This window comes from Hyperolius riggenbachi, chromosome 3, assembly GCF_040937935.1.
Source record: "Hyperolius riggenbachi isolate aHypRig1 chromosome 3, aHypRig1.pri, whole genome shotgun sequence".
Classification (NCBI taxonomy): Eukaryota; Metazoa; Chordata; class Amphibia; order Anura; family Hyperoliidae; genus Hyperolius; species Hyperolius riggenbachi.
This window is the reverse complement of record NC_090648.1, coordinates 282,065,232-282,083,936: the sequence shown is the minus strand read 5'-3', so window position 1 is coordinate 282,083,936 and position 18,705 is coordinate 282,065,232. Positions and strand designations below refer to the sequence as shown.

At 41.0% G+C, this 18,705-nt stretch overlaps 1 protein-coding gene across 5 annotated transcripts in view; it reads left to right on the top strand.

The window, feature by feature from the left end:
* Window positions 1-18,705, top strand: part of PTPRZ1 (protein tyrosine phosphatase receptor type Z1) — a 269,913-nt gene that overhangs the window by 190,639 nt on the left and 60,569 nt on the right. For all 5 annotated transcript variants that reach the window (XM_068276398.1, XM_068276399.1, XM_068276401.1 and 2 more), the window contains one exon: window positions 2,826-2,970. In XM_068276398.1, coding sequence (XP_068132499.1) covers window positions 2,826-2,970 — 145 coding nt within the window. The remainder of the gene's footprint in view (window positions 1-2,825; window positions 2,971-18,705) is intronic.

Here is an 18,705-nt window from a genome sequence, read left to right as displayed (position 1 = left end):
GGTTGTGTAGAATTTGATTGTTTGCTCTGATTAACACCTCTTAATATGCTCTATGCTTTAGATCATGATTGCCCTTTATTATCCATACACATGTTTGCTATGAGGGAGAGTGAGAAGCTATCCATTGTAGGGTCAGCATGCTCCACTCTAGGCTCTAGGCTGTCCACCAGTTACTCCACTTTGTCAGCCAGTGGTAGAAGCAAGGGAATGAGGAGCTGCATATAGCTTTTATTGGGTAACTGAAGAGATTGCAATGTCTGATGACAGAACCTGACCTGTCTTTAAACTTTGCAGTTGTAATCCATTCAGTTAGCCAATAAAACCATGATCTCTGCAGCACCACGTTGGACAGTGATGACTCATTGATAACAACTCTGCAGCTAGCAATCCGTGATCAAACTGAGGGGCAGTCGTCATTATAGTCTCCTCTCTAGGGATGATCAATGAGATGTAAATAAGTTCTCCTTGCATTCACATTTCATTTAAATTATATGCAACTTAAAATTGGACCAATCAAAATAACTTCCTGTCAATTGTTATTTGTCCAAGTTCAAGCTGCATAACATTTACTTGAAATTGGAATGCAAGGAAAAATTGGTTGCATCTCATTGATCATCCCCACTCCTCAGGTTTCACAAGGTAGAAATCTTGCAGGTTCAACAAGTTTTATGCATTTAACAGCATGCTTAGGATAGGATAATGGCAGTTATGAGGTGGCCGGTTTGCAGATTTCACACAGAATTTCAGCTGTATAAAATATCCCACAATGCATTTCAACAATATATATATTTATTTTGTCTCGCCATGTAGAAATGAAATGATCTCTCCATGTTTTTGTTTTTTATTAAAATCACCTGAAGCTATTTTATGAAAGTACAACCTAACTTGTCTGGTCTTCCCCACCCCTCCTCCGCTCATATAATGGGCTAGACAGTTGTGTAAACACAAGCCCAGACTCAAACCTTAGCAAGACAAAGAATGGGAAAAATACATTTTAGAAGTTGTGATCAAAATATCTCACCATACATTGCTTGACTGTCTTTATATGTCGATTATCATGGATCACCTACATATAGCATGTAGCCAAAGCATGAACTGCATGGACTAATATATAAATATCATATATATACAGTATATATATAGATGTATAAATATGATATTTTCACACAACTGTGATGACTGCATGCATATAGACCAATGTTTGTTGTATGAACTAATCTATATTGTGATTTTGTTTAATGTGCTTTAACCTTATTCTGTGAGCCCAGATCCAGTGTATTGTGCATATAAAGTAACAGCATGAAAGAATATTTATTTAACCCAGTTCTACTCATGTCTAGCCAGCTCTAGCTATAGGGTTGTATAAATAGTAGTTGGAAAAGAAACCTATGCAAAGTTTGTAGCAGTCAGTAGAAGGTATACAGACATGCAGAGAAAGTACTTTTTTTTCATTTTCCTGTCTGCCTCGTCATTCACTTGGCTCAGCTGACAGTATATTTCTTAACTCTGGAGAGGGGATGAAGACCGAGGTGGGAGAATTCCCGCTACGTAGGAACACTATAGTGATCTGAACTAAAAAATACAAATCAACCAGTTTCTAATTGTCTACTGAGAGCAGGCCCTGCTCTAAGGAACACAGGAATGATAGTTTAGAAATACGTATGCTGCTTGTTTCAGCTGTAAGGGTTTGTGCACACAAATGGCCTAAGCACACTTGGGAATTTCTGTGCAGTTTTTAGCAACACAAATCCATCTATAATGCTAATGTGTGGCTGAAAAATGCACCAAGGCCTTATGTGTTACTGGGCAGATTTAAGCAACACATATAGGTCCTTTTCCAATTAATTTCTCTGCTGAATTTTCTACCAGGAGATCAGGTTGTTTTTTTTTATCTTGTCTAAAAAATAAGTTTTCAGCGCTTAGCAATTGAAAACATACTAAAAAGTAGGTAAAAAAGTTCCTTCCTGCTTGATGGGAGCAGGCTTTTAACCACTCCATGCCATAGGCTGAAGGTTTAAAGTGCACACGCACGTGCATGCGCGTTCTGACGGCACTAATGGTGCACAAATAGAACATTTATAAATGTCAATTTTGCATGAATTAGTTAATGGAATTACATTGAGGAAACACATGCATGCATTTTAGTCTTCAGCACAACATTGTCTCTTCCGGCATAGATGACATGCATTTCTGTAAAACTGCACAGAAATGTAGCAGTGTGCACAAGCCTTTACTGACCAATCTGAGCATCAATCATGTAGTGTCTCTACAGCACTTAACAGGGGTAGCATAACAAGAAGATCTGACTGCATGACACAAAGGAATATCTTTTACTGTATATTTTTATTGTAGCGAATTCTTCAAAGATTTATGAGTTTCATTGCATGCTGCTCCAAAGCCCAAAACTTCAAGATTGACATGCTGCTGCTGCATACATGCAGATGAGTGCAAAATGTTAAATAGTGGCTGTGTAGACCATATACACCATTCTGGTCTGGGCACCCAGTGTTCAAACATCATCTTAGTGGTGGTTCAGGCAGACATTAATCATAGGCTGGGGTCAGAGCAGGAGACAGGCAGACAAAACCAGGCAACAGGACAGGTCTCATTCAGGCCAGGGCATTTGTGGCTGAGTTAATACAGGAGAGTTAATACAGGAAGTTATTCAAATAAACATAAAAACAGAGAAAAGGAAGTTGAGTAGGATAATACACTAAATACAGTATCTTAGTTTATTAAGAAGTTAGAACATTAACCTTCTTTAGCATTGTATTTCTGCTAATATATATATAAATATGGATGATTTCCATTTTCTCTGACTGCAGAGGCCAGTAATAGTAGCCATGAGTCTCGTGTTGGTCTAGCAGAAGGTCTGGAGTCACGAGAGAAGACCATTATACCACTTGTGGTCGTGTCATCCCTGACCTTTATCTGCCTTGTGGTTCTTGTGGGTATTCTTATATACTGGCGGTAAGTATTCTGGTTTCATATTTTGCATAAAATGTATCATAATGAAGTGTTCTTGTGAAAGGTAGCTTTAGATAGGCGTACTATAATGGTAAGCAAGCCTTCTTCCTGATTGCAGTAAATATTGACATTTTCAGCGGAAGCTAAAGTGTGACAGTGCTCCTTGCAAACTGAATTTAGATAGAAACAAGGCAATGTCATGTACTTGGAAAGCAATTGCTGTTGCTGCTTTATGTAATCGAATCTCACCAAATGCCAACATTTCTTATTTCTCACCACCACAAGCTGCAGAGACCGCCACTAATTTAAAAAGGTGTCTGCCTCATACTATGCACAGCATTGGAGAAGGGACTAACTCACTGTGTACAGAATGTCCTATAAAGCCCTTGCATATTCCACAGTACTTCACAGTGACAGAACACTGAAACCTTTCCTTACCAAACCAGGAGAACATTAGGGTATAAGGTTGCTTCTGAAATCACATGGGTTTAAGTAGAAGGCAGCTAACAACCTGCAATGATGTGAAGCTTAAGAGGAAGCAGAGCAGCAACAGGAAACCACTTCACTCTCATGCGAGTGTAGAAAATCTGTGCAGTGCAGTGGCTGAGACTGATTTCCAGAACTCAGTGCTGAAAAGCAGCTACATGCATCCACAATGCCTTGTGTTTTCCACCGACCTGCCTTAAGGACACTACATGGATTCTATAATGCCTGAGAAACTAGCAATGATTCTGTTTGATAGTTGAATCACATGTTTAGGTGTGGGCTTACTGTCTGGATAGAAGGACATGTAGGGGGAGCTGTGTACAAGGTGGTGGTTGGTGGCTAGGGAACATAATATGCTGTAAACATGTTTACACAGACGTTATCCTATAATAAAGGACTAAAAATTAACTTTTATTAGAAAAATATTTAAAAGCAAATTGTAGATTGCTGTGAGACAACCAGAGACTGAGAAAACAATGTCTGGGGTGCTTTGGTAAGTATAATTAGTAATGAGGACTAAGGCCCGGTTCACACTTGCGGTTCTCTGCCAAACGGACCGGATGACCTGACCGGATCCGGACCGGATCCGGATCGGAACCGTACGGTTCTGATCCGGATCCGATCCGGATCCGGTTAGGTTGCATCAGGTGTTCATCAGGATGCGATCCGGATCCGTTTGGCAAAAGTTAGTACAAACCAAATAAAAATGTTGGGGTCTGGGAGGTCAGCAGAACGGGGACCTGTGGAATCAGGCCCTCCGCTGTTTAGCACTCACCTCCACCTCCGACATGCTGCCAACATCTCCAGCTCGTTTAAAGTCACTGCTGCTCCACTCCAAAATGCTTGCCCATGTGTCCCCATCCAAAATCGCCGCAACAATCCGCATAGGAAGTGGGGTAGAACATCCGGATTTTTAGCCAGTGTGTTGTGCGCTCTCCGGTTCTCATAGCTTTGTATTGGCCGGATGGTGCAGTCCGGCTCCGCCCCGGATACGGCTGCCGGAGGAGCCGGACCAAAAAATAGCGCATGTTGGAACGGACGCCGGAGTCCGGATCCGGTCCGGCTCCGGTCCGGCTCCGGTCCGGCAGAACGGACGCATGTGAACGGACGCATAGGCTTTCATTGCTATGCCGTGCGTCCGTTCCGTCCGTTCTGCAAGCGGTCCGGCTCCGGCACGGTGATTCCGGACGGCCACCGCTAATGTGAACCGGGCCTAAGTCTCAAACCCACTAACATTGCAGTAGAAACATACATATACACTACCCCCACCAACAACCCAACATGTTTCACTTCCTTATAGGAAGCTTTTTCAAGGGAAAAGTGCTACGTGCAAGAGTGCTTACATTGTGCTAAGGTGCATATATACAAAATACATTTAAAATCAGTTCATGGTTCAGCGTTATGGCTATATAGTAGCAGCCAAGTGAACATGTCCTTCATACAGCCCTTAAATACTGTGAAAAGTTAATTTTTAGTCCTTTATTATAGGATAACTTCTATGTAAATATTCCGAATCAGGCTTTGTTTTGTGTGATGCTGTAAACATGGCCAGAAGACCTACTGTAGGAGGCAAGGAGCCTTTCATGTCATTACACTGAAGCCACATTTATCTTGACTTTCAGGTTTAACTGAACATCCAGCAGAACCCCCTACTTATTATTTCTAACACCCTAGTCCAGCAGAAAGGGGCCAATGATAAATGTATACGTGAGACGACACAACTTTGGTTGAAATCTAAACTGTATTTTGTCTGTCACCTCATTGTGCTGATGTGCTCTGAGAAAGTGGCTGACAAGCAATCACAACCTGAGCAGATTGCTGTTCTTTGGCTTACATCATCTTGGTTAACTAGTAGACCCAGCCCGTTTAAAAATGGGCTCTAGGTCTACTCCGCCGCTGCCGCCGGTACGTATGCGCGCACGCAACCGCGCACCGGCGTACCCGACGCAGGCGTGCACCCGCCCACCTCGCTCGCCCGCACCCGCCCACCTCGCTCGCCCTTCCAGCTCCCTGGTCCCAGCTGTCAGTTAATGTGCACATGCGCAGTAACAAAAATTCTGGGACACAGGGACAAAACTGCTGGACGCAGCGACAGTTAGCTTTTATTAGGTAGGATTTTTCTCCCACACTTTTTAATACTCACTTGTTTACAATAAATTGGAGGCTGTATAAAAACGGGTGGTCTGGAACTGATTAGCAAAGATTTTGCAAAGTTGGAGGACATTGGACAACAAAAGGGATTCTGAAAATATGGCCTCTATTTGCAGATAATAATACAGCAAGGACTGAGATCAAATGCCTGTTGTAATATTGCAGTCAGGTGAACATGCCAACAGTAAGATATCATTCAAAATGGCATGGGTTTATTAAAAACCTGATATGTTCTAGAGTAGGGCTGCAATCATTTGTTTCCAATAGTAGGTGATTTGAAATAAATCCAGGCCCGGGTAGCAGGATCACTTGTGTTCTCTAGCCTTGCAAAACCTTAGCAGATCAGGCCATCTGTATCATTCAGTATGTTATATTCAGAAATCCCACATATGTGTACACAGCCATATTCAGAGTATAGATTATGTTTCCCAGTAATTCCGAGACCTCCCGGAATAACTGAGAAACAAAAGAAAAACCAGGAGCCAAATGATGCAATATGGATGGACAACTGGATTAGGATAGGCGTTTAGACTGCAACCACCATCAGAGCCTGCGTGGAGATTTTCCAGGTACTGTATTGCAGGAACAGGATGGTCGCACTCCTGAGTAGTTTTCTAGGGACAACTACGAAACAACTGCAACCTCCAAACTTAAAAACTGTTTAAAAAGCAGAGATACCCTCCACATACCCAGCAAATTTGGTGTTTCTAGCACATAAAGGGGCTTTGCTATTAACCGCTAAAGTCGGCATCCAGGGAAACATTTCCCACACTCTACACAAGATCTTTAAAATTGATTTTCTCAACAACTATAAGGTCTTTTTGAAAAAAAATTCCTCTTGTACCTACTGTCCTCCTCCACATATCCAGCAAATTTGGTGTTTCTAGCATATAAGGGGGCTTTGCTATTAACCGCTAAATTCGACAGCTGTTAAAACTTTTTTCACATTCAGAAGGAGAACTTTAAAATCAATTATCTCAAAAAATATGTCTTTTTGAAAGATGTGGTGTTTCTAGTACATAAGGGGGCTTTGCTATTAACCGCTAAAGTCAGCAGCCAGTGACTTCACTGTAAATAGTGCAAACGCGAATTTCAAAACAAAATTGCGTTAAACACGAATAGCAAACAGCCCACACCTATGGGCCTAAGCTAACAGTCACTATTGTTGTATAGACTTGAATAAGCAGGTGAAGTACCGAGAAATGCATTGTCCTTTTAGCTCATAATAAAATTTACATTTCCAGTTACTGCTGTTCTTTTTCTACAGAAGAGTTAAGACAAACATTACCTCTCCTTTTTATATTGTTTTTAAAGAGAACCTGAACTGAAAATTAAAAGTCAAAATAAACATAAACACGTCATAATTACCTCCTGTGTAGTCTAAGTCTACTACTCAATCTCTTTCTCCTCTGGTGCGTCCTGTTTGTCCACAAATATCAATGGAATTCTCTGTCCTCCATTTTGAAAATGGCCACTACCCCCTAACAGCTTCCTGGTCAGCACACTTAAACTGTAATATCGCCCACTTGAGCCATAGGGAAACATTGTCATTACCTTGCACATTCAGTTGTAACTGAAAGCTGCTGATTTATAACTGACAGCAACTGGTATATTTCAGTTCTGACAAAATATTGTCAGAACTGGAAGCGATCACTGTAAGAAGAAAATGGTGAGCTTCTGAGAGGAACTGACGGCGATGTTAGTATGTAATATTCATTTGCAGCTACATCATGTGTTTATTTTCAATCATTTTACTCAGTACAGGTTCCCTTTAAGTGTTTTATCAGTACCAGGAAAAAATGGTGCAGGACCAGGGTGGACAAAAAAAGCAGAAAAAAGGGCGCCGCAAAAAATATTGTTAACAACATTAAAACATTATAGTTTTTGAAGTAGTTATCGTTTTAGAAGCTTGCAACGTTATAGTTTTTTGTCATATTATTTTGTTTAAATGTACAGATTTTACGTTATCAAAGATATAATTTCTATGTGTATAAGGGTGTTTCTGCAGAGGGAGTGGTTAGGGTTAGGCAACACCAGGGGGAGTAGATAGGGTTGGGCACCACTCGGGCGGTGGTTAGTTTTAGGCAACACCCGAGGGGTCTACGGTTAGGCACCACCAAGGGGGTGGTTAAGGATAGGCACCACCGGGGGAGTAATTAGGGTTAGGTGCCACCAGGAGAGTGGTTAGTTTTAGGCACCACCAGCGGAGGGTTCTGTGTGAGAGTAGGGTTGGGTTAAGCTGTATTGTTGAATTACGTAATGATTTTTAGCATTTATAGCTTTTCATTATTATTTCCCGTCTTTAATTACTATGGTATTTATTGATAACCAAGTTTGACAAGGATGTTTATCATCTCCAGATTTCGTTATTCACCCACGCCATTTTGTTATCAAGCCAAGCCCTTTTTTCTCTGCGTCCTTTTTTCATGCACGCATTTTATCACACAGTGCATTCTGATAACATGCCTCTGCATGCATTTTAGTCTGAAGCACAGCACTGACTCCTTCAGCCCAGTTCAAAAACGGTACAGTGCTTCAACAGAGAGCAAGGCAGATGCTGTGTGTTTCTGTAAAATGCTTGTCCACCTGTATTACAGAACAATGGGTTAATGTGCACCAATCCTAGGAATATTTGCCTTGCAGAAAGGGGTATAGTATGACCCTAAAATGTCACTGCTGACATCTGGGCTACACCATGCCATGCACCTGCAATGTGTGCACACCACAGGGTGTTAAAGGGAATCTGAAGTGAAAATAAACTTACGATATAATGATTTGTATGTGTAGTACAGCTAAGAAAGAAAACATTAGTAGCACATATAGGAGTCTCATATTGTTTCAAGTACAGAAATAGTTAAGAAACTTCTGTTATCTGTGCAAAATAACCTCTCTGAGCTCTCTAACCCAACTTGGGTCAGCTACAGTGCTGTTTTCTGAAGCACATATCTCAACCGGTTTCTCAAAGTTTCTTGTTTGTTTCAGACTTTTCTGCCAGGAAGTTCAAAGGTTCATTCGCTCTGCTCTGTGGTGTAGCCCTTTGCACTTCTTCTCACTGCCGCCCCCCCACCCTTCTTCCTTTCCCAGCACAGCAATGTGCAGAGGGAAAGGAATGGTTTGTTCATGATTGCCACTATTCAAAACACAAGTAGAGATGTTCATTACCACTGCAGCACCAATAAAGTGCTAATGCAACAACTGGAGCAATGCCCCACAGCTCAAGGGGCCCTGGTGTGGTTGCAGCCTCTGCATCCCTTATGGCTCAGCCACTGCTCTGCATATAAATGCTTGTAAGACAAACAGCAAATGCTCAAAATGCCCTTTTTGTATATCCTTCAAAGTTACTTAACGAGTATGAAAAAGCTTTTTTTTATTCTTTATAGTACAACAAACTCTCAATTTTGCTCTTGCCTACAGGAAGCCAGAATTTGAGTTTTTTGACAACTAAAGCGAGAGGGATATGGAGGCTGACATATTGTTTTCCATTTAAGCAATACCAGTTGTCTGGCTATCCTGCTGATCTTCTGCCTCTAATACTTCTAGCCCTAGCCCCTAAACAGGCATGCAGCTGATCAGGTGTTTCTGACATTATTGTCACATCTGACAGCATTAGCTGCATGGTTGTTTCAGGTGTGATTCAGACACTACTGCAGCCAAATAGATCAGCAGGGCTGCCAGCCAACTGGTATTGTTTAAAAGAAATAAATACAGCAGCCTCCATGTTCTTCACACTACAGTTGTCCTTTAAGGCCTCTTTCACAGTGGGACGTTAAAGTTGCACGTTATAAAAAAATTATAACGCAGACTAACGCACAGCAATACAAAGTCTGTGCGACATTCACAGTGCACATGTTGCGTGGTGTGTAACGTGTAGCAATATTTAGAAAGTGCTGCAGCTGTGCGTTTAGCAATACATTTGCTGCGTTATGTGTGTTGCACATGCTCAGTAATGTTTTTGTTTTTTTTTAAATGTAACGCATGCACCGTTTTCGTCCCATCAGTATGCAACGAAAACGTCGCACCAAGAGACACATAACGCAGTGCAAAATAATGTCCAATTTGCGTTAGGGGCACGTTGTGCGACTTTAATGTTGCATCAAACGCAACGTCCCACTGTGAAAGAGGCCCTAAAGGCAACAATTGTGTTTATGAATGGCAATCCCTTTATCTGCATCTTACTTTATGTGTGTAAAAAGACCATGTGTTTTTGTTTTGCTATTCTTTCTGCCGTCATCTTGTTATGTATGTTCCTCTTAGCATTTTACATACACTAGCATATTTTTCTCAACCAGTTAAATTTAAATTGATCACATTATTGATTGATGGGCGCTACGGTATTCCGGTATGTTCCCAGCGCGCCACACTTACATCATCTTAATCAAGTGATAATTAGCAATTCACACTTGGCACATCATTGGGATGTTCACCTTTTGCACCAAACAGATGGCAATTCTTGCCAACGCAAGTCACAGAAACAGATGTGGTACTTTAAATATATATAGTAACATCCTAATTGATAAGGGGGGTGTGCATATGGCTACATCTGGAACTATACAGAGAATAATGTTACAGTGATGAAAACGCCTGCTATATCTGAAGGTAGAATTGAAAGGTTTAAGCTGATAATATGAGGATAGGCATAAACTGTGCAGTTCATATACTGTAGATTAGACATTGGTTTTAAAGGGAACCTGAACTGAGAAGGATATGGATTTTTCCTTTTAAATAATACCAGACACCTGACTCTCCTGCTGATCCTGTGTGTCTAATACTTTCAGCCACAGCCCCTGTGATCTCCTGTGAAAATCCATATCCTTCTCAGTTTAGGTTCCCTTTAATAAGAAAAAAATGGAATCTAATAAAAATGTATGCAAAATAAGGATATGTTGATCAATACTCGACTATTTTGTGGACTTACCGTGAGATGTGTCTAATCTTTATCTCAATTTGCAGGGTAGCCAGGCAGCGGACTGAGTGGCATGTAATTAGTGATTTCATACACTTGTATTTGTAATGCAATACAGATGCCACCCAAAGTCTTCCCCATGGTCTATCTCCCTGCTCCCCCCCCTCCTCTGGGGCATCAGCGGTGAGGATGAGACCCTTGTCCTTAACATAAACAAGGGTGTTTTGCAGAGCTAACCCCCCCCCATTTCATGGAGCATGTAGACTTGTAATGCAGCTAGGCCCCACGCTGGCTGACTTCGCAGTTCTGGCAGTTACACGATAAAACAAATAAATAAAAGTAAATGATAAATATTAATGCAGATGGTGCAAAATTCTGAGTTGATTAATATGTCTTACTACCGTGGTAGAGCAGGTGAATCCAATACCATTTTCAACATAAAAGAACATTTCCTGTATCTAAAATAACTGAAGGAATCTAGAATAAAAGAAAATCTAGATGTTAAAAAAGACTTTAATTTCTCCCAACCAAGTTTATTTTCACCTGGAATTTTTTGTTTAGTATTTACATCCAACAATTACATCACTGCTGTTCATGACATTTCTCCTTTACGTAATAAAGACTATAGAGTCTATTGTTTTCAGTCAGATATTCTGTGTGGGTGGCTTGATCCAATGAACAGCAATATAAATATGTCTGCTACTGTATATATGTGTGTATTTACAAAATACACATAAAAAGTAGGTTAGTAAAATAGCAACTTACAATGATAGCAATTACATTAAAGTGAACCTCCGGACTAAAAATCGACTCAGCAGCACTGAAAAGGCTTGGTGTTTCTTTAACAGTTTCACAGCATCAGAACTTTGTTTCTCTTATACAAGTCTCATTTTTAGCTGCACAGAAGAAAACTGCCCAGGCTTTTTTCCCCTGATGCTGTGCAAAGCATGATGGGATTTCTGATTTTGTTGTTCTCGTTTTTTTACATTTTGAATTTGACATTTGAAGCCTTGCGTGTGCAGCTGGGAGGGTTAATCAGGACACAGGATAGTTGGAACTGTGTCTCCTACTCCTTGTCACCTCCTTTCCACCAAAAACATGGCTGCCCCCATGACTGGGATGGCAGCCCCCATGAATCACAAACATTTGCCTGTTCTTTTAAAACGGGGTGGGTAAGAGATTATATTACCTATCTATTCTAATTAACATAACTAATGCAACTTGATGACAGTATGTTTGTTTAGGCTGAAGTTCCCCTTTAAGCTGATTTTGCACATGTATAGCAAAAAAAAATATGAAAAAGACCATAGTTCTGTATTAAGGTCCAGTTCCAGTCAAACAATCAGGAAAAGGCAAGGAACCGACTAGTAGTGCTTTTCTTGTGATTTGAAAAGCACTTGGTAATGCAATGCTATGTGTGTGATCCCACTTGAGGGATGTGATTTAAAAAAAAATCCCCCATAGTATTACATTAGCAAGCACTTTTCAAATCACAACCACTTAGAACAGCGCTGCTAATGGGTTCCAGGCCTTGGATAAATGAAGGATTACAGTTGTTATATTGCTGTATTTTGTCTGTGATCAGAAGTATTTTCCTCACTTCCTGATTACAGGCAAACCTTGTTAAAGAGGAGCTGTCAGCCATACTATCTCAGGAAAAAAACTAATATATAAGTAGATAAATACTTTCTCTACTTACATAACACATGTATTGCACTGTCCACGTTATGATTCCTGTGAATTTTATAAAGGAAAAGTAGAGAATCCTATTCTAGACAGTTTCCATGTTACTGTGGCTATTTTGAAGCCAGTAATATCCACCCTTAGTCTCCTCTGCCTGATTTGCCCGCCCTTCATTATAGAAAGTGCATTGTTTCAGCCTGAGAAATTTTGGCCAATCAGAGAGGAACAGAGGTGTGGCAGGGGAAAACAGGAGGGAAAGAGGCTTCAGCCAATCAGGCTGCATTAGTTAAGTCTGAGGGGAAGTAGAGAAGCAAAAAAGACAACCCAGCATGCCCTGCAACTTCTCTTTTGTGTACCAAATTTTGTGTGTACCAAATAAGAGTCAGGTAAACTGGGAAATGATAATTTATCAACAAGAAAAGTAATAGTGATTTTGACTTTTGGAATGCCTGATTAGCATCCTTATTACTTGTTTACCAGATAAAAAATAAAGAATTGATTTTTTATTTTATGCCGGACAGTTACTCTTTAACTCAACAAAGCAATGACTTTTTCTTCTTGTATAATATACAAGAAACAGCGTTAATTAATAAGCTATCAATACTGATGGACAATACAAAAGTGCAGTAAATACATGTACATCTTGATTTTTTTATTTACTGTTACTATAAATATTTCTTAACCCTCCTGGCGGTATGAAAAATCCCGCCAGGAGGCAGCGCGGCAGTTTTTTTTTTTTTTTTAAATCATGTAGCGAGCCCAGGGCTCGCTACATGATAGCCGCTGCTCAGCGGCATCCCCCCGCCCTCTTCGATCGCCTTCGGCGATCTTCGATCAGGAAATCACGTTCAAAGAATGGGATTTCCTGGAGGGCTTCCCCCGTCGCCATGGCGACGGGGCGGGATGACGTCACCGACGTCATTGGGAGTCCCGATCCACCCCTCGGCGCTGCCTGGCACTGATTGGCCAGGCAGTGCACGGGGTCTGGGGGGGGGGGGGCGGGCGCCGCAACGTATAGCAGCGATCGGGCGCGGGGCAGCGGCGATCAGTGTGCTGGCGCAGCTAGCAAAGTGCTAGCTGCGTCCAGCAAAAAAAAAATTAAGAAAATCGGCCCGGCAGGGCCGGAGAAAACCTCCTGCGCGGCTTACCCCGAACGTATACCGCCAGGAAGGTTAATAGTCTGTAGGGACCCCCTCCCCCTTTCCTAGCTCTGCAAGATTTTAGGAAAGTTTCTACTTTTTATTTAAAAATCCATAACTCAGTTAAAGCGGTATTGTCACCATAAAAATCAAATTTCAACAGCAACTGGTCTGAGTGTATTAAGTGATAAAGATGCTAATCCTACATTCAAAACTTGCAAAAACTTTTTTCTGCTGTTATGATTTGGAGTTATCACATACTTAAGGAGCACTGGGCCTTTAGTAGTCAGTGCCAAACAGTGCCAAACAGTTTAATGCTGGGGGTTCTTTTTATCTATAATATGTTCCGCCTCTTCCATTTATTTCCCTGCCTAGCTGCTTATCCTCTGCTTACTTGTGTTTACAAGCAAGGCTTATGTAACTCAGCGATTGAAGGAGAAAAGTGTAGTTCCTAGTATACACCTCAGTGGGAGTGTCTGAAGACTCTGGGAGGAGGGCAGCTAATGAATACACAATGAGGAAGAGAAGGGAGGGGGGGAGGGGGACAAGAGTCAGGGAGGATATGATGTCAGTATTTGCTTAGCCAAGATGGCCACTGCCTAGAATAGGATTTTCTGCTTTTCCTTTATAAAATTCACAGGAATCATTATGTGTATAGCACAATACATCTGTTATGTAAGTAGAAGTAGTATTTATCTACTTATATATGTGTTTTTTATTTCTAGGTTAGCATGGGTGTCGCTTGTTCTTTAAGATCTATGGCAAACTTTTTAAATTTCTTACCTTGGTTTTATCTACAGAGACAGATGCAGCCATTCTACAGGATTCCTAACTGCAAAATGTTTGTTAGGTGTCAGTTTATTTATTACTACAGGTGTGTACTTGCAATGTTTCCCACTTTGTGCAACTAATTACTGATGCATGAATATGTGGGAGTTACTGCTTGTTTCATACTTAAAATAGTGTTTCAAAAAGTTCACATTTTATATTCAGGCAAAATGTCCAAGTTTCTGAGCAATTATAGATATTTTTAACTAGCAGCCAACTGAATCTGGAAGATCCTTTTCAGAATCCCTGATGACCTATATGTCTCTTTTGAATAGTGGTAATGATTAACAAACTTCTCCCCTCCTTGCTTACACCTCTCTGAAACTGGCTGTCCTTAGCGAGTTTTTGTGCTCCCTTTCAGTAATGTATAGTGAGCTTAAGGGGGCCCAATGTAAAACCCACCCTGGGGCCCATAGCTACACCATTGGCAATGAACAATCACATAACATAGGGGCATTATATCATACGTTGGTTGAAGTGAAGGAGGAAACGGCACCAAAAATCAATCACATGACACTAGACTAGAGAATTATATCTTAAGCCAATAAAGTAACTCCACCATTGGTGCTCCCGCAGAGACAAGAGGAAGTGAAGAAGGAAATGGCATCAAAAATCACTCTCATGATATTGGGGCATTACAACATAAGACAGTAATATTACGCTAGTTTAGGTCCTCCTGCAGAACAAGAAGGTGGTGAGTGAGGAAACCGCAACAAGAAACACCTGACACACAACAGAGGAAAAATAAATATAATTTAGGCCTAGTTTACACAGATGGTTGGCCCATGTAGTTCAGCTGTCCATCAGCCAAGGTTGGCTCTGTGATAGAACCGGCCCTGTGGAAAACCCAGGTTATCAACATACAGTACAAGTACCCTAGGTGGTCCCTAAATTGGCCTCAATTCACTAAGCTTTATCAAACAATTTATCAAACGTCTGATAATTTACCCCATGGGTAAAATCTAATTTTGAATTCACTAAGGTGTTATAGATTTATTGAACATTTTATCAATAAAACATTCGATAAATATATAACACCTTAGTGAATTCAAAATTAGATTTTACCTATGAGGTAAATTATGAAACGTTTGATAAAGTGTTTGATAAAGCTTAGTGAATTGAGGCCAATTGTCACAGTCCTAGCAAGTAAAAAAAAAAAGAAAAAAAGATGACTCAATTTTTAAATCATCTTGTATAAGTATGGTTTAGGTATAGTATAAGGAATGTTTGAAAATAATTAATCTGCAATTATGGAGTGCTTAAAGGGATACTGTAGGGGGTCGGGGGAAAATGAGTTGAACTTACCCGGGACTTCTAACGGCCTCTCGCAGACATCCTGTGCCCGCGCAGCCACTTACCAATGCTCCAGCCCCGCCTCCGGTTCACTTCTGGAAAACCACTGTGCTTGCGTTGCCATGTCCTCAATCCCGCTGATGTCACCAGGAGCGTACTGCGCAGACACAGACCATACTGGGCCTGCGCAGTACGCTCCTGGTGACATCAGCGGGATCGAGGACACGGCAAAGCAGGCGCAGTGGTTTTCAGACTTTAAAGTCTGAAATTCCAGAAGTGAACCGGAGGCGGGGCTGGAGCATCGATGAGTGGCTGCGCAGGCACAGGATGTCTGCGGGGGACCATTAGAAGTCCCAGGTAAGTTCAACTCATTTTCCCCCGACCACCCCTACAGTGTCCCTTTAAGGGTATGGTATGATGTTACCCACAATGATATTACCCACAACAAAGGATATTTTGTATGCTATAATAATCTGTAGAAGCAGTGCTCTAGATAACAGATGAGATAAAGAGTGACATCTAAAGTTGCCCATATATCAGAAGATTATGGGCAGATTCGACAAAGAGACAAATTTATCTCTAATCAAATCTGATTAGAGATACATTCGTCTCTTTGTCGAAGCTGCTCATACACTGCAGGCTGATTCCTGTCCGATTTCCGCATGAAATCTTCAGGGAATTGTCTGAGCCCGCCGCGTCTGCCCACCTAATGTATAAATGTGCCCCCACGTGTGTGCATTTATACATTACCTGTCCTGTGTCAGCCTCCGCTTGGTGTCCCTCCTTCTCTCCCGGTTCTATAAGCCTCATAGGCGCATACACACTGCCGTCTGATGTTATGCGCCGCCAGCGTGTATGGGGCTGATAGAAGCGGAAGAGATAGAAGAACACCTTGCGGATGCTGACACAAGACAGGTAATGTATAAATGCAAACACAGGGGGCACATTTATACATTAGGGGGGCAGTGGAGGGGGTTTCATCGTTTCGTGGCTCATTATAAAAATCGGCCGCAGTACTGCTGCACATGTGATCAACCAACTTCGGCCCGACATATTGCATCAGGTGCGATCGACTAACGCGTCCAATTTCGGCCCAAAATTGGTTGCATCGTTGATCATGCCTGCACTTGGCGGCACTGATTTTCAACCAATCCAATTATAATAATCAAATTGTTTGGTCAATCGCCCGCCAAAGTCACCTGATGTATGTGCACCTTAAGAGGTTCCCTTTCCATTTACAAGAGTAAATAATATTGTCTTCAGACATTCATTCAAACTAAAAAGAGGTTCTTTACATGCACAAAACTCAATGCCTGATAAAATAGGAAAAACTGGATTAGGTTAAAAAGTTGCTGAAATACAATAGTCTGCACAACAGTATTTATCTCATTGTAGAGTCACAGCTTGCCTGACACTATGTTAAGCTAATCTGTTCAAAATGTCTTCACTATGTGGGTTCTTAACTAGAAGAAACTGGTAAGACTGTACAATGAACAGTGTGTTGTGTATGCCTATTTCAAAGATAGGTAAACTGATCTACTCAGGTCAAGAAAATATGTCTAATATTAAATTATTTCAAAGATAGTCACATAAATTGGCCATTCTGCTCAATTCCCTCCATCATTTTGTATTAACTCTTAAACAAAACTGTAAATAATAGGTAGTAAATGGTAGGAAGGTTGCCAATTTCATTCTCTTAGAAAACCTGCCGCAAGTCTGGTTGTAGTGCTGATCTTGAACACTTTTTGAGTCACAGAATCTAAACATGCATGCAGATCAGGCGTTGTGTCTCAGGTGTAAAGCTCTGTACACACGCTCCATCACCATTGTTAAAAAACAAGTGATCCTCAACGGTTTGTGAGGTATGAACAAGGTCATGAGCTTGAATTCAACAGTGGCATAACGATGGTCCGCCAATCGAGTGATCATTTGTTATTGCATTGCATTAGGAAGAACGTTTCAAATCACTAGCGCTTAGAAAAGAGCTGCTAGTGGGTCCCAAGCCTGACTCGTTGTTTCCAGGTGACAGACAATAGAATTTTGTGGGCTCTCCTGTTGGAATACAGAACTCAGGGTAGGCTCACAGTGGTCAGTTGCATGACAAATACGTTATAATGTGTTATAATGACTGTGAACTGCAATGGAAATCTGGACATAGACTTTAATGTAAAGCCTGCATGCAGCGATCAGTTACAATGCAGTCCTATGAACAGCCCCATCAAATTATATGCCATGCAGAATTATTCTGAACCACAACTGACCACTGTGAACAGGGCCGCAGGCTGTGGCATAATCATTCTAGACTGTTTTGCATCTCCCTGCTCTGCTCTGCCTCTAAAATGGAGATGTTGAAATATGGAGAGATTTATGTTCATTGTACAGTTGCTGCTGTCACTGGGTCCCTGTCTGCTTGAACTGGCATATGGGGTCACATTTGTACATTATTCTCATTAAATAAATGGCTAGCCTCCTTGCTGGCAGTGTCTAAATAATTTGATTGACATAGAATTTCACTATAAAGAACGAGGGCATGGGATGTAATTAGATCCTACAATGTACCTGGTTAATTAATTTATTCAGTCATTCACAGCAAAGGCTGTAGCAAGATCATTACAGATACCTGCTACAAATAGACATGAGTAAGCAATTTAAAAAATCATCTGTTCTGCCTGGACTTTGCCATCTTCATCCTATGTTCCTCTTTGAAGGGTTATACTCCCAGGTCTGCCAGATTCCCTCTTTTTCCTTTTACTTTCCTAATTATAACAAAAAGTTATTTGAAAATATAATAATTCAGTGATGTTTGTAATATTTATTTTGCGATTTAAAAGATAAAACATCTTTTCCAAGGTTAGATCTGCTCACTGAAAAACACAGAGGCTATTACAGTCAGGCTTAGATATTATACCATTTGCTGATTCCATCTAGAGTTTAATTTTTGTTCTGCTAAGTAGAAAGTTGCAGGAAGGTCAGCACCACCGTAGGTAATTATAAAATGCTCTTTATTGAAAACATGTCAAAACGAGGCAGGGTACATTGCTGTTTTTATTCGTTTCCAACAAAGAGCATTTTATAATTACCTAAGGTGGTGTTGATAAACCTGCAATTTTGAACCACCAAGTCTACTTAAGTAAGTGGCGACACTACTTTGATTTTTGTCCTCTTGCATGGGTATTTGCTTCATCAACACTGCTATGCAGATTTCAAGACAACTGCTCTCTAAGGCCCATATGCTATTAACTTTTTCTCCTGAGT